A 14151-nucleotide genomic window follows, 5' to 3' on the forward strand; every position below is an offset into this window, starting at 1 on the left:
TGTTTTCTCCTGCTCCAGGACTCGAACCCATGCCTTCAAATCACAAAGGAAGGAGATTCCAACTCCTTGTGGCACAGTAAGTGCTGTCCGGCCGTGGGGCGGAAGGCGGCGGTGGACTCTCCTTCTTTGTGAGGTTTTTAAGCAGAGGTCGGACCGGCCCTCGGTCCCGGGTGCTTCAGCCGAAATTCCTACACTGCAGCGGGGGCTGGGCTGGATGACCACACGGGGTCCCCCTTCCAACTCTATGATTCAGTGGGTTTAAGAATATATCACCGAGAGGGTTGTGCCCAGCGCCTTCCCTACTCAAAAGTAGACCTGCCAAAAACGTCATTCTGACCGCTCTCTATAACTGGAGATGGTATGTAATAAGGAAATTATGCCCTTTCTTTTTTTTTAAAACAAAGAGAGAAAATTCTGCGCAGATTCGGAAACAAACGAATTCACCCACAAGTTTAACGTGGAAACGATCCGGAAATTGAGCAGTTTGCCAGGAAAGGAAGGGCCCCTTCCACGCAGCCGGGTTTTTGCAGAATGATGCAAAGCCACGCAAGGATGTCTTCACCCAAAGGTGGCGGCGGGGGGCGGGGAGGAGGAGGAAGGATGCTGTTGTGGGAACCCTCGGTTTGCAAAGCAGGAGGTAGACTATGTGGGGGGGGGGGCAGAGAAATAAGAGAGAGAAAAGAGGAAGCCCTGCTCAGAAATCAACAGCCGCAACAGAAATTCTTCCAGTAACTCGGTCAATTTTCTACAAAAAGACACACACACACATGCTTTGAACAACAAAGAGTTCCGGGACGCAACGTCTGAATTGCGCAAGGTTTTCTCTGTGGGGGCCAAGAGATCTGCCTCCCTAGGAAGCTATCGCCTTGGGGGCCGGATGGTGGAGATGAGCCCAAGCCCTGTCTGTTGGGTCACAGAACAGGCACCTTGCAGCGGCGCTTTCTTTCCTCCACCCTGCCCGTTCCTCTTTCCTCTAGTGCCATGCCCGGCAGACTACAATTCTTCCCCACCACCACAACCACCACACACAATTCTTATTAAATGTTCTGTTTTACAATGAGAAATGCAGCGGAACCTCGTTTTCGAGCGCCTCGCGAGCCGAACGTTTCCAAAGCCGAACGCCGAAAACCTGGAAGTAACTGCTTCCGTTTTTGAACTCGGCTCAGGAGTCAAACAGCTTCCAAGGTGCATTTCTCCATTTTTCCATTGATTTTGCCGACCGCCTTTTGCGCCTCGGTTACCTCGGAACGTTTCGGAAGTCGGACGGTCTTCCGGAACTGATCGCATTCGACAACAGAGGTTCCACTGTACTAATGTAAACATCCTCAAAATATCAACAACTTCCCTTCTTCTCTTTCCACGGTTCCTTTTGCATATCATTAATCCCGGCATATTTTTTTAAAAAAATACACTATTCGGTATTCCATTATCGCATCCATCAAACACTCTGCAGTGTGCATGCGTCCTGAGCCGGCAGTGGCTCAGGTGGAGGTGGTGAGGGACAGGCCAAGGGATTTTATTTAAAATGCATCTCTGGGTTATTTGTGGTGCATAGGAATTCGTTCATTTATTTTTATTCAAAATATAGTCCGGCCCACCACAATGGTCTGAGGGACAATGGACCGGCCCACGGCTGAAAAAGGTTGCTGGCCCCTGCTCTAAGGAGCCAGAGAGGTAAAATGGATAATAATGTGATTATATATATTTAAATGGAAAAAAAATTTAAAAATTTTTTTAAACCCCCCCCCCAACCACCATGGATCCCTAACCAGGTTGGGCTACATGACCCCTGGGGTCCTCTTGCAACTCCACAATCCTACCCGTCTGAGCAATAAGACTTTGTGTGCTTTGTGAAAGAGAAAAGCCGGCTCAGGGATTGCCTTTCGCCGATACGTGGCGGAGCAGCGAGCGCTCGCATCTGGATCCCGGCCAGGGTTAAAGCGTTTGGCAGGGAGTCCCAGCTGGCTCCCCTCCAAGGAGAAGACGACTCTGCTTTGAACACTCTCCAAGCTCAGCTGGTTGGCCACAGAGGCTTGGCAGCGAGACGCCCTGGGGAGAAGCGGGGGGGGGGGAGAGGAGGAGGAGGAGGAGGAGGAGGAGGAGGAACGCAGGAATGTAAACAGAACGGGGCTTGGAGAAGACGGCGAGCCAGGGCATGCCAAAGCACTACCGCCGCCACCTCCGGGGCCGTCCCGCGAAGGAGGACCTTGGCAGCCGAGCAGCCGGGTGACTTCTTAACCCCAAAGAGCGGCTCCGAGGAGGGGCAGAGGCTGGGCCGGCGGTTGCTGCAACCCCGGCGTGTGTAGGGAGAGTCCCAACCAGGGTTAGAAACTCAGGGATATATAAGTCGGACACCCCACGGCTCTTTAAACCATGGGTAGGCAAACTAAGGCAGGGGGCCGGATCCTGCCCAATCGCCTTCTAAATCTGGCCCGCAGACGGGCCGGGAATCAGCGTGTTTTTACAAGAGTAGAATGTGTCCTTTTATTTAAAATGCATCTCTGGGTTATTTGTGGGGCATAGGAATTCGTTCATATTTTTTCTCCTAAATATAGTCTGGCCCCCCACAAGGTCTGAGGGACAATGGACCGGCCCCCTGCTGAAATAGTCTGCTGACCGCTGCCTTAAACCAAGGTTGCCGTCGCCAAAAAACGGAAGGCCCGGTTGCCATTTGGGGGGGGCCAAGACGTCTCTCCAAGGTCTCCTTTTTCAAAGGATGGGCCGACTGCGAAGGATTCTCAGTTAAAACATCTGGCTAGCTCAGAGGACCACCTTGAGCCGGGGTTATGAGCTTCTTTCGAGAACTTAAAAGAAGGAAAGTCCCTTGGACCCAGGGACAGCCCCCGCATATATTTCGGCCTCTTCTTTTCAACGGGGACATGGACCATTCTCCGCGATGGTGAGCAGGGTGAAGCAAAGGCAAGCGGAGAGGATTAACGGCGACGCCGTTCACAGCTCCTGTCCGGGCTTCCCAGAAAAAGCGCGTCTTGGGGTCCAAAAGTTCGTTCCAACATTGCAGATAAAAATATAACGGGTGGGGATTCTGAAGGACGGAGTCTTTGGGTGCGGAAACAGTGCAGATCCAAGGACCCCCAAGATGGAGACAGCTGGTGCCACCCTGGCATCTTCACTTGGGTCGCAAGGGGCCGACAGCCAGGAACAAAATGGCGCCTGGCGCCTGGCTAATTTCGAACACGGGTCCAGACTGCTACCAGCGACCGCCGCATTCAGAATGAGAAGGCCACGCCAACCCAGAGGCCCAAGTGCCTTTCTCAACACTGGCCGGGACTCTGCAATGTCCCCGCCCTCGACACGCACCCCCCCTGGCAATGCCTAGGTGTCTAAATCGAAAGTCTCGCCCGCTTCCTGTTCTTTGAGCGGCTTTCTAGACATTGGCCAGGGCTCTGTGACATCACAGCACGTTCTCGCCAACGTTCTATCGGCAATCTCCCAAGAACGAAAGCCCCGAAAGAAGAAAGGAAGGGTTTGGAGGTGGTTTGGGAAGTCGGCAAACATCGCACGAACCTTAAGGACAAGACTTCCTGTGCTGGAGGGAGGGGGGGAATGTTAAGCAACTCCGGGAGATGGAGGGGGGCGGAATGTCTAGGTCAGTTTGGGTGGGACGGGGGGAAAGAGAAGAGAGAGGACGCGAAAGCAAGGGAAATGCCCCCTTGGGGACGAGGTAGCCCGGCCACATCTATTTAAAAGAGGCACACACACCCAGCCTGAGAAAGAGGGGTGCCTCTTCCTGGATCAGGGAGTGGGGGGTCGTAAAGGGGAAGGGATAGTGGGAGCTGAGAGTCCCAGAACATTTGGCTCGTGGGCCCACGGGACACACACACCCCGCCCTTAACCACCACTGCGTCATCGGCATGTGGGCTGGGGGGGGTAATAATAATAAATTTATTATTTATACCCCGTCCATCTGGCTGGGTTTCCCCAGCCACTCTGGGCGCCTTCCAACAGAATACTAAAACACAATATTAATCCATTAAACATTAAAAGGTTCCCTGAACAGGGCTGCCTTCAGATGTCTTCTAAAAGTCTGGTAGTTGCTTTTTCTCTTTGACATCTGGTGGGAGGGGGTTCCGCAGGGCAGGCGCCACCACCGAGAAGGCCCTCTGCTTGGTTCCCTGCAACTTGGCTTCTCGCAGCGGGGGAGCCGCCAGAAGGCCCTCGGCACTGGACCTCAGTGTCCGGGCAGAACGATGGGGGTGGAGACGCTCCTTCAACAATACACGGTCAAGCCTTTCGAATTCTGCACGAGGAAACCGCTTCAACGTGCAGAACCCACAGCTGAAAATTCAGGGCGTCTCGCCCAGCATCCCTGGCCAAGCCCGCCCCGCCCAGGGAATTAAGCGTGCTTGTGACCCCTTATCTCAGACACACCCTGCCATGCTACCCGCTATCTCTTTCTCTCTCTCCCACCCCCACCCCTTCCCCATGGTCTCGACTCCCGGAGGCAGCGACTTAGGAGGCTGACCGAGCCAAAGAGAACCGCCCCCCCCCCAAGTTTCCAAGCCAAAAGGGAAGAGAAAATAAAGGGTCGTCATCCCCGCTCCTCCCAGTTTAGCTCTGGGGTATCTCCAGTCATACAGAGAGGCAGCAGGCAGACTCTCCTGGGGTATGTGTGTGGCTAGAATCGCCCACCGCCCTCCGAGGCTTGACTGGGGACGGCCGAAATCCTAAAGAGCCTCTACCGGTCGGTGTAGACGTTACTGAGCTAGGTGGTCTGACGGTCTGGCTTTGTGCAAGGCCTTTCCCCAGCTTCCGGGGACTCGTACAGATATACAGCGGGGAACCTCCCTGTGCCGGAAGCGATTCAGCAGCCCAGGCCGCCCCCGCCCCCCAAGGGAAAAACAGGGCAAAAAGTCGCCCACCATTAGCAAGTGGAAAGCTTGCCTCCTTGCACAGCATAGACTCGCCCAGAGAGGCAACGGGAAACATCTCCCCCACCTCCAAGGTACTCAAAACAGCCCTTACCTGAGAATGAAATCTTAAAACAAAAAACAAAATCCAATGTACGGAATCAGAAGGGTATACAGAAGCAAGCAATTTTCTCCCGGGACTCCCTTTAAAACGATTAAGCGTTTGTTTTCAAATTACTCCTGCCACTTTGTTAATAATTCATAATAATAATAATAACAATGATGATGATAATAATAATAATAATAAACCTCTCTCTCTCTCTCTCCCCATCTGGATTCCATCTGCTGCTGTTTGGTTTGCTGTTGATTTTTCTCCCCACCTCCCCCTCCCCAAATTCCCGATGTATTTACAACTCAGACATCAAAGGAAGCCGGCCTCTAGGGAGAAGGGCTTGCAAAGAGAGCGATTTCCTTCTATTAGCTCTAAAGCTTTTCTGATTCAATACCCAGTCCGGACTGATCAAACAAGGAGAGAGCGTCTGCCGGAAAGAAAGGAAAGGTTTTTCTTTTTCTAAAAAAAAGGGGGGGTGGAGAAGATTTTGGGGTGGGGGAGGTCGGGGCCGTTAAATTACTGCTTTCTCTTCCTCTCTCTCTCTTCAGAGTGATGTTTCCTATCAGTTTGTTGCAAGCAACATCTCTTGCAGCAATTGCCAGCAAAAAAAAACCCAGAAGACGAAAGAAAAATAGAAAGAAAGAAAGAAAGAACATTTGTTGAAATGCTAACTTCTTCGTGCACCGTGCAGTTAAGCCACGAAGCTTGCTCTTGCAGGGGGGCACAGATTGGCCACCCACCTAGACGGGTTCAAAATCCAAACCCGTGGGGAAGGAGAAAGCTAGCTGTGACCCGATATCACCTGCCACTTTGAAGAAGTGCCCAGTGCGATCCGAAACCCCGCTATGCCGAAGAAGAGCTCTGTGTGATCCGAAAGCTTGCTAAACATGAAAACGTGGGGTATTTCCCTACCCCACCCCCCAGATGCTGGAGACACATGCGCCGTATTAAGAACGTTAAGAAAAGCGTCCTCTTCTTATAATGGCCAGCTTTTCATTTCAGCAAGCTTTCAGGCTACACAGAGCTCTTCCTCGGCGCGCGGCAGGCTTTCGGATCACACAATCCGCTTCCCCAGAGCAACAGGCTATCGGGCCGCAGAGAACTCTGTTTTTTTTCTCTGGACGTCACCATTCAAAGTGACCCAACACGCTATTTTCTTTATAAAATAAAATAAAATACAAAAGCCAATCCCCTATATAGGACGTTTGCTGGCTGGAATTAGAAAAGGGGGCCCTTTAAGGAAACACACAACGCCTTCTATTTAAACTTCAGCACACATAAAGCAAAGTTGCGGATCGAGGCAAAACCTGGGCGAACTGGTTTCAAACAGCCGTGGCGTTTTTTTTTTTATTGCGGCACCCAGGAAAGTCTGGCTGACGCCGGTCCGTTTTGCCAGGGGAGAAATAATTTCCAGACTAGCAAGCTTCCATCCCCCCAACTCTTGCGGACTTTGACACGGCTCAATTTCAAATGGAAAAATTTGGCTTATCTTTTTCGTAAACACACACACACACACACACACAGTCTTAGCAAAAGCCACACAAAGGGAGGAGAGGTGGGGAAGCGCTTTCAGATTTCAACAACCTCCCTTCAAGCCCCGAAACGAGGTCCTTTATAAAAACCGGATTGCAAATCCCATCGCTCACGGGAGTTGTAGTTCCAATCGAGTCAGAGAAACCAGCCCTAGGAAAACACAGGTTTCGCAGAGCCCCTGGGCCCGTGCAGAGTGCATTTCAGCACTAACCTGCCCGCCCTCCAAGCACCCAAACAGAGGATTAAGTGACGGGAATCAATATCCAAGCAGGAAATCGCTAGGGGAGAAGAAGACCCACTGAAATTAACCGACTCGTTCATTTCAATGGGTCGACTCTTAAGAGCATGAATTTGGGGGCTCAGAGCTGAATTCAGGGATATGGGCACCAAGTCTACTCTGAGTAAATTTGGCACACACCTAGAAAGAGACTTGACTTTATAATGGCCTCCCAGGTTGGCACTTTGAAAACAATATTTCATTTTCCCATCGCCCCATTGCAGATCCAAACCGCTTGGCAAATTGCTGGGTTTTCGTTTTGTTAAAAAAGAAGAATAAGGTTTCCCTTTTTCGACTCCCGCCCTTTTTAACTTTACTCTGCTTTTCGTAAACTGCTCTAAATTGTTTCTCCAACCTGGGGTCAGCACATAAACCCTGGGAAATGAACACGTACAATAAATATCGCTTTCGAGGCAAACCCTCTCCGCCAGCCAAGCAAATCCGGAATTATACGTGGGACAGCCACGGAATCGCGGAATCATAAGGTACCCCGAGCATCATGTGAAAGGCAGGATGTAACGGGAAAAGGCCACCCCCGGATGCTAGCTTCCTTTCCTCGGACTCTGCAATTTTAACCTGCGTGCGACGGCATTCATTCTGCGTTAAAGCTTCATTTGCCAATTTTTAAAATTCTGATTATTGCAGCCAGGGTGGATAAAAAAAATCAATGATTTTTTTTATTTAAATCGTATTTTTTTGATTTAGATCAGATTTTGTTCATTTAAATCAGATTTTTAAAATAAAATGCTTTTGGAGGAAAAATCTTTCTAAAGATAGTTTTTCCATTTAAGTTACATTACAGTCCAAAGACAATTCATCAGGAAATAAAGATGTGATTTAAGTTTTTCATCTGTCCCAAAACTCACATCTGCTGTTGTTGTTGTTTTAAAAAATCATTTAATGACATCGGTTAACAAACATGGATACATGGATGTAATGTTATTGTTTTAGTTAAATAAACTGGTCATGGCGAGTATTAACCGCTTTCATTTTTAACCTGAGGATTGTCATTTGTCCAGTTTTAACTTTAACTTTAATTTATTTGGATGAATTTTGGGGTGCATTTTAATTGATTTGATTGCTTGCTTTTATGCATATTGTATTATTTACATATATGATGTTAGCTGCCCTGAGCCCGGCTCCGGCCAGGGTACAAATAAAATATTATTATTATTATTATTATTAAGGAAATGATTATTTTTCTCCTTCCAATAAAGCACAGCAGAAAAGTTGTCCAAATATAAGCAACAATTTCATAATTATCTGTCTATGAATTTCTAATAGTACAGGTGAAACTCGGAAAATTAGAGTATCGTCGAAAAGTGCATTTATTTCAGTAATGCAACTTAAAAGGTGAAACCAATATATGAGATGGATGCATGACATGCAAAGCAAGGTATGTCAAGCCTTTATTTGTTGCAATTGTAATTATTTGTCATTAGGCGGGTCAATTATAAATGGAATGTAATGAATGAAATGTAACAGCGATGTTAGCTTTGTTTATTTTTGTATTATTGTGACTGTTTTATTACTGTGGAATTTCCAAAACAAAGGATTTGTAAAAAAATTAAAGAAAAATAAAAAACAATAAGTTGCGTTACTGAAATAAATGCACTTTCCGACGATATTCTAATTTTCCGAGTTTCACCTGTACAGTAAATCGATTTGATTTAAATGAAATCCACCCCAGTTGCAGATGCTCGGAGTTTAATCCGGCTTGCCCGCCGAGACCTGGAAGGGGTGGGAAAAAGAAGTTTCCCGCGGAAGCTTACCTGCTTGAACTGCTCTTCGTAAGTCCAGTCCCCGTGGTCCAGCGGTTGGGGCTGCACCTGCGACAGGTGAGGGACCGAGGCAGAGAGTCTCTCAGGGCAGCCGGCCAGCCTGGACGTCTCCCCTCTGTAGGGCAGGGTGGGCTGCTGCTTGTGGAGGAGCGGGGGCCCCGGGCTCGAGCGGGCAGCCTCCCTGGACGCGGCGACCCCCTCCTCCGCCATCTCCTCGTCCTCGTCGTAATCGTCCTCTTCCTCCTCGCCGAGGTCCTCGTCGAATTCCTCTTCGGCCCATTTGCCTTTCCTGGGGGGGTCCAGAGAGAGGAAGAGGTCAGGGGCGTAGGAAAACCTAGCTCAGCACCGTTGGCACGGGCCGGCAACATATCCCCAACCGGAACCGCCATCCGCTAAGCTACGGGCCCTTCTCTCTCAAGATGAAAAGCAGGTTTCTAGTCCTCAAGCTTAAAAAGCAGAGACATCACCTTACCGACAAAGGTGCGTCTAGTTAAAGCTATGGTTTCCCCAGTAGTGATGTATGGAAGTGAGAGCTGGGCCATAAAGAAAGCTGATCGCCGAAGAATTGATGCTTTTGAATTATGGTGCTGGAGGAGACTCTTGAGAGTCCCATGGACTGCAAGAAGATCAAACCTCTCCATTCTGAAGGAAATCAGCCCTGAGTGCTCACTGGAAGGACAGATCCTGGAGCTGAGGCTCCAAGACTTTGGCCACCTCATGAGAAGAGAAGACTCCCTGGAAAAAACCCTGATGTTGGGAAAGATGGAGGGCACTAGGGAAGGGGACGACAGAGGACGAGGTGGTTGGACAGTGTTCTCGAAGCTACGAACATGAGTCTGACCAAACTGCGGGAGGCAGTGGAAGACAGGAGTGCCTGGCGTGCTATGGGACTCCATGGGGTTACGAAGAGTCGGACACGACTAAACAACAAATGAGCCTTTCTCAGGGCGGTGCACAAATATAATTAATAATAAAATAAAAAAAAATCCTTCAGTAGCACGTTAAAGACCAACTAAGTTTTTATTTTGGTATGAGCTTTCGTGTGCATGCACACTTCTTCAGATACACGAAAGCTCATACCAAAATAAAAACTTAGTTGGTCTTTAAGGTGCTACTGAAGGAATTTTTTAATTTTGTTTCGACTCAGACCAACACGGCTACCTACCTGTAACTATAATTAATAATAGTAGTAGTAGTAATAATAATAATAAATATTATTTATTTGTACCCCGCCCATCTGACAGGACACGACTAAACAACAACAAACAAACAAACAACACTTAGTTCCTGCTTGGATGTTTTCTGAGGCCGCTTTCAAAACAGCTGGAAATTTTTCAGAGAGGGATCAGGAACTTAATCGAAAGCTCTCCAGGCATTTAAGGGGGTGGGGAGGGGGGGGGAGAACCTGCCAAACTGGTCTCTCCTCCCTGTTTTTATTGTCTCCTGACCCCAAGCAGATCAGGGTGGGGCAAGGAAGCTGCAGAGAACAGGAGGCTGGTCAAAAGCAGACAGGGAAACCGATTTTTCAAGTTATTTCCCAAGGATCCGAATTCTCTTAGGCTCCCCCCCTCCCCCCTTTGCTATTTTTCCAAGCTGGGGAACGAGAAACCTTGCAAGCGCCTTATTAAATTACCCAATCTGAGTCTTTTCAAAACTTTTTCCTTCTTCTGTCCTTTACAGAATCACTTTCCAAAATTAATAATAATAATAATAATAAATTGGGAGAAATGCAAGCTCATTTTCCCCTCCAACTCCTATCTTTCTCCTCCAGAAACAAATGGCAGGAACCATGTTTCCCCGAAAATAAGACACCCTCTTATATTTATTTTTCCTCAAGAAGACACACTATGGCTTATTTTCAGCGGATGTCTTATTTTTTATTACGCGTCCAGCCTCACCTCTCCCTTGGCGCCCTCCAGAACTGCGTCTATCACTACGTCTTATTTTCGGGGAATGGCTTATATTGCGCTAATGCGTAGAAATCCTGCTATGGCTTATTTTATGGGTATGTCTTATTTTCGGGGGGAAAGGGTATCCACCTTTTAAGGGGAGTTTTGCCATTCTTTTTATGGGGGAATCAGTGGGGCTCGGAGGTGCCTCGTTCTAAACCAGGCATCCCCAAACTTCGGCCCTCCAGATGTTTTGGACTACAATTCCCATCATCCCTGACCACTGGTCCTGTTAGCTAGGGATCATGGGAGTTGTAGGCCAAAACAACTGGAGGGCCGCAGTTTGGGGATGCCTATTCTAAACCAAACCATAGGTCCCACCCATCATGCCCACCATTACCTGCTCTGGCTGGCAGCAGCTCTCTGGGGTTTGGGGCGCCGGGGAAGAGTTCCCGGCCCTGCCCTACCATTGGGGATTGAACCCGAGGCCTCCTGCTTGAAAAAGCAGGTGCTCAATCGCTGACTCTAAGGCCCGTGATCAAAGCATAAAGTACGGCTAAAGCCCTAACAAGAGTTGCTGCATAGAATTGAACCCGGGATCTTTGGAGAGTGCAAAGGCACAGTGGTCCCTTGGTTCCCAAACTTAATCCGTTCCGGAAATCCCGTTCCCAAACCAAAGCGTTCCCAAACCAAGGCGCGCTTTCCCATGGAAAGGAATGCAAAACAGATTCATCCGTCCCAGGCTTTTAAAAACAACCCCTAAAACAGCAATTTGACGTGAATTTTACTATCAAACGAGACCGTTGATCCATGAAATGAAAGCAATAAACAATGTACTGCAGTCACACAATCAAACCATCGGTAGCTGAACTGGGTTCCACAAAGCCACAAAAACAAAACAAAAAGAGCAGCAAAAGCAAAAACGCAAAATAAATAGCAAAAACAGACAGACCTCAGCGCAACACACAAATTGGAAGCGTAACACTCAAAACGGAGCACGTTCAGCTTCCAAAATAAGTTCACAAATAAGTTTACTTCCGGGTTTGCAGTGTTTGGGTTCCAAGTTGTTTGAGTACCAAGGCGTTTGAGAACCAAGGTACCACTGTGTAGCCAAAAACAATATGAAACAAAGGTACTTTTTACCATATGTGGTGGACGCATGTAAAGTAATTTAAAAATTCTGGGAAATCCTATATAATAAAGTGCAAGTGTCTCCGCGTCCAGATTCCCTGTGTCCCTGTGTCCGTGCTACTGCGCATGTGCCCCACGGACACAGGGATTGGATGCAGAGACTGCACACACACACAAACGCGCTCTCCCCACCCCCCCACCTACCGTTTCCCTGCGGCCGCCAACCGCTGCTCCCAGCCGGACTGAGCGTTGGCGGGGGGGGAGAGCGCACGTGTGCGTCCAGCAAGGACAGGTCCCGGGGTTCGGAGAAGCGCTGCGCAAGCGCTTCTCCGAACCCCGGGATGTCTCCTTCCTATCGGCGGCTGGGGGAGAGGAAGGAAGGAAGGAGGAGAAAGGGCTGCTTTCTCCTCCTTCTTTCCTGTCCCCCTGCCGCCGACAACAAGGACAGGTCCCGGGGTTCGGAGAAGCGCTGCGCAAGCGCTTCTCCGAACCCTGGGATGTTCTAGCACCCGTTTACTCAACGGGCTGAATTACACTAGTGATATATAATGAAATGGGGGGGGGGAAATGTTTGAAATAACTTTTGTTTTTTTTTTAAAAAAATAGCTTTTTTATTAGGGATTATAGGTACGGAGATCCCAAAGGACCAGGGAAAAAAACCAACTGAACGCAACAACAGCCGCACGAATGCTACTATCGCGGAGATGTAAGAAGGAAGAGAGGAATGGCAAAGCAAGTTGATGGACTTATGCCAAAATGGCTAAATTAACTGGGAAGGCTCAGGAACCCAGTAGACAAAATCTTTAAAAACCGAATGGGAAAAGTTTGTCATTTATATAAAAGATTACTGTAGGCAGGTTACAATAGGCGGCAGGATTTTTAAATACACTTGTAATGTAACGGTACGTATGGGCAATTGTGGGTTTTTTTGAGAAGTAGTGATATGCAGTTGAAAGCAGGGTTAGTAGGGCCCAGGGAAGGGATGGGAGGAAGTCAGGAGATTCAGAATAATCTCGCTTTTTGGATTCAGTTTCCTTGTACTTTTGTATTTTTGAAGCTCAAATAAAAAAATCATTTCGAAAAATAGAAACAATACGAAACAAAGCATGAGGATGCAATTAAAGCCAAACAACAAAAGCTCAAGATGCTAGTCCTCAGGGCCGGATTGAGGTTTGACGAGGCCCTAGGCTACTGAACGTAATGGGGCCCTTTATAGGGCCAGCTATCCTTTTTCAACAACAAATGGTCACTGTTGTGTTGAATCTATGCTATATGGTCATTGATGGACCTCATAGGTATCTTAAGCCATTTGCCCATGTTGCCCTGCAACCAGTCCATGCAGAATGTGGGCACCCTATATATAGAAAGGAGCAAACCAGGGATATTTTAGGGAGCAGGCTAGCAGGCAGGGCCCATGACCTACATCCTAGGAGCCTACACAACACAAATGACTGTTCCTGGATGTAGGTTTTATTTTATTAGTTTTTTATCTTATATTTTGGAAATGTACCTCCGGGTTTTTTTCCCCCATTTACATTTTTTTTGGCACCCCCAAGAGAGCGGGGCCCTAAGCTCTAGCTTGTTTAGCTTATACGCAAATCCGGCACTGCTAGTCCTCATCGCTCCGGGATAAAGGGGCGGCGCAATACTCACATCTCCTCGTCCTCGGAGACCATTTCCCGCGGGAACACCCCTCCGTCGTCTTCCTCGTCCTCCTCTTCCTCCTCCTCTTCCTCTTCCACCGAGCAGCGGCTGGCCTCCGACGGGCCAGGGCTCGACGACTGGCTCAGGCCGGCAGCCGCCTCCCGCATGGCTGCCAGCGCCGCCATCTGCGCCCGCTGGATCCGGGCGCTCTCCGGCTCCCCTGCCTCCTCGGCGGCAGCAGGCTCCTGACTACGACCGCGGGAGAGAGCTGTCGCCGCCGCCGCCGAACCCAGCAGCGCAGCCGCCTGATTGGCCGGCGGAGGCTGGCGCGACTCCATCTCCTGCTGTAGGCGGGCTCTCTGTTGCCTCTGGAGGTTCTCCATCACCGCCTGAAGCTTCATGGCTCGGCCGGCGGGGGGCCTCGCGGGGGCCGGCGACGAGGAGCCCTCGCCCTGCAGGGGGGGCGCCGTGGGGCAGCGTCTGGGCGGAGGCAACGCCGTGGGGGATGTCGGTGGGGGGCCCTTCTGCCCCAGCGGTCCCCAGCGGAGGGCCTTGGCGACTGGGGGAGAAGGGGTTCGAGACGGGGGGTGCTGAACGGTTCCTCGTGGGGTGCGGGTCTTCAGAGGCCGGCAGCCATCCTGCGCCGTGGGGTCCCTCCGCGTCCCAGCTGCCCTGAACCGCGCTGACGGGGCGGTCCTTTGATGCTCCCGGGGACTTTCCAGAAGGGGGTGTTGGGTTTAAGTGGGGTGGTTCGAGGCTGGAGCCTCTTCTGCGTCATCTAGGCGTCAGGGAAAGCGCTGCCTGGAAGAAATGGGGAGTGGGGGGGGAGGAGGGAAAAAACAGGCACGTTAGCACATTGAGGACTAGAAACTTGACTTGGATTCCCCCTCCCCACGCGACAGGGACTAGAAGCTTG

General features: G+C 49.7%; 1 protein-coding gene across 1 annotated transcript in view; it reads right to left on the bottom strand.

Annotated features, from left to right (window-relative positions):
* The window catches only part of ARID3A (AT-rich interaction domain 3A), a 60981-nt gene that overhangs the window by 36470 nt on the left and 10360 nt on the right, over positions 1 to 14151 (bottom strand). The window contains exons 2-3 of the mRNA XM_060275315.1: positions 13245 to 14036; positions 8563 to 8860 (exon numbers count right to left, since the gene is read on the bottom strand). Of these exons, the coding sequence (XP_060131298.1) occupies positions 8563 to 8860; positions 13245 to 13636 (690 nt within the window). The 5' untranslated portion in view covers positions 13637 to 14036. The remainder of the gene's footprint in view (positions 1 to 8562; positions 8861 to 13244; positions 14037 to 14151) is intronic.

Source organism: Zootoca vivipara, chromosome 6 (genome assembly GCF_963506605.1).
Source record: "Zootoca vivipara chromosome 6, rZooViv1.1, whole genome shotgun sequence".
NCBI classification, from domain to species: Eukaryota; Metazoa; Chordata; class Lepidosauria; order Squamata; family Lacertidae; genus Zootoca; species Zootoca vivipara.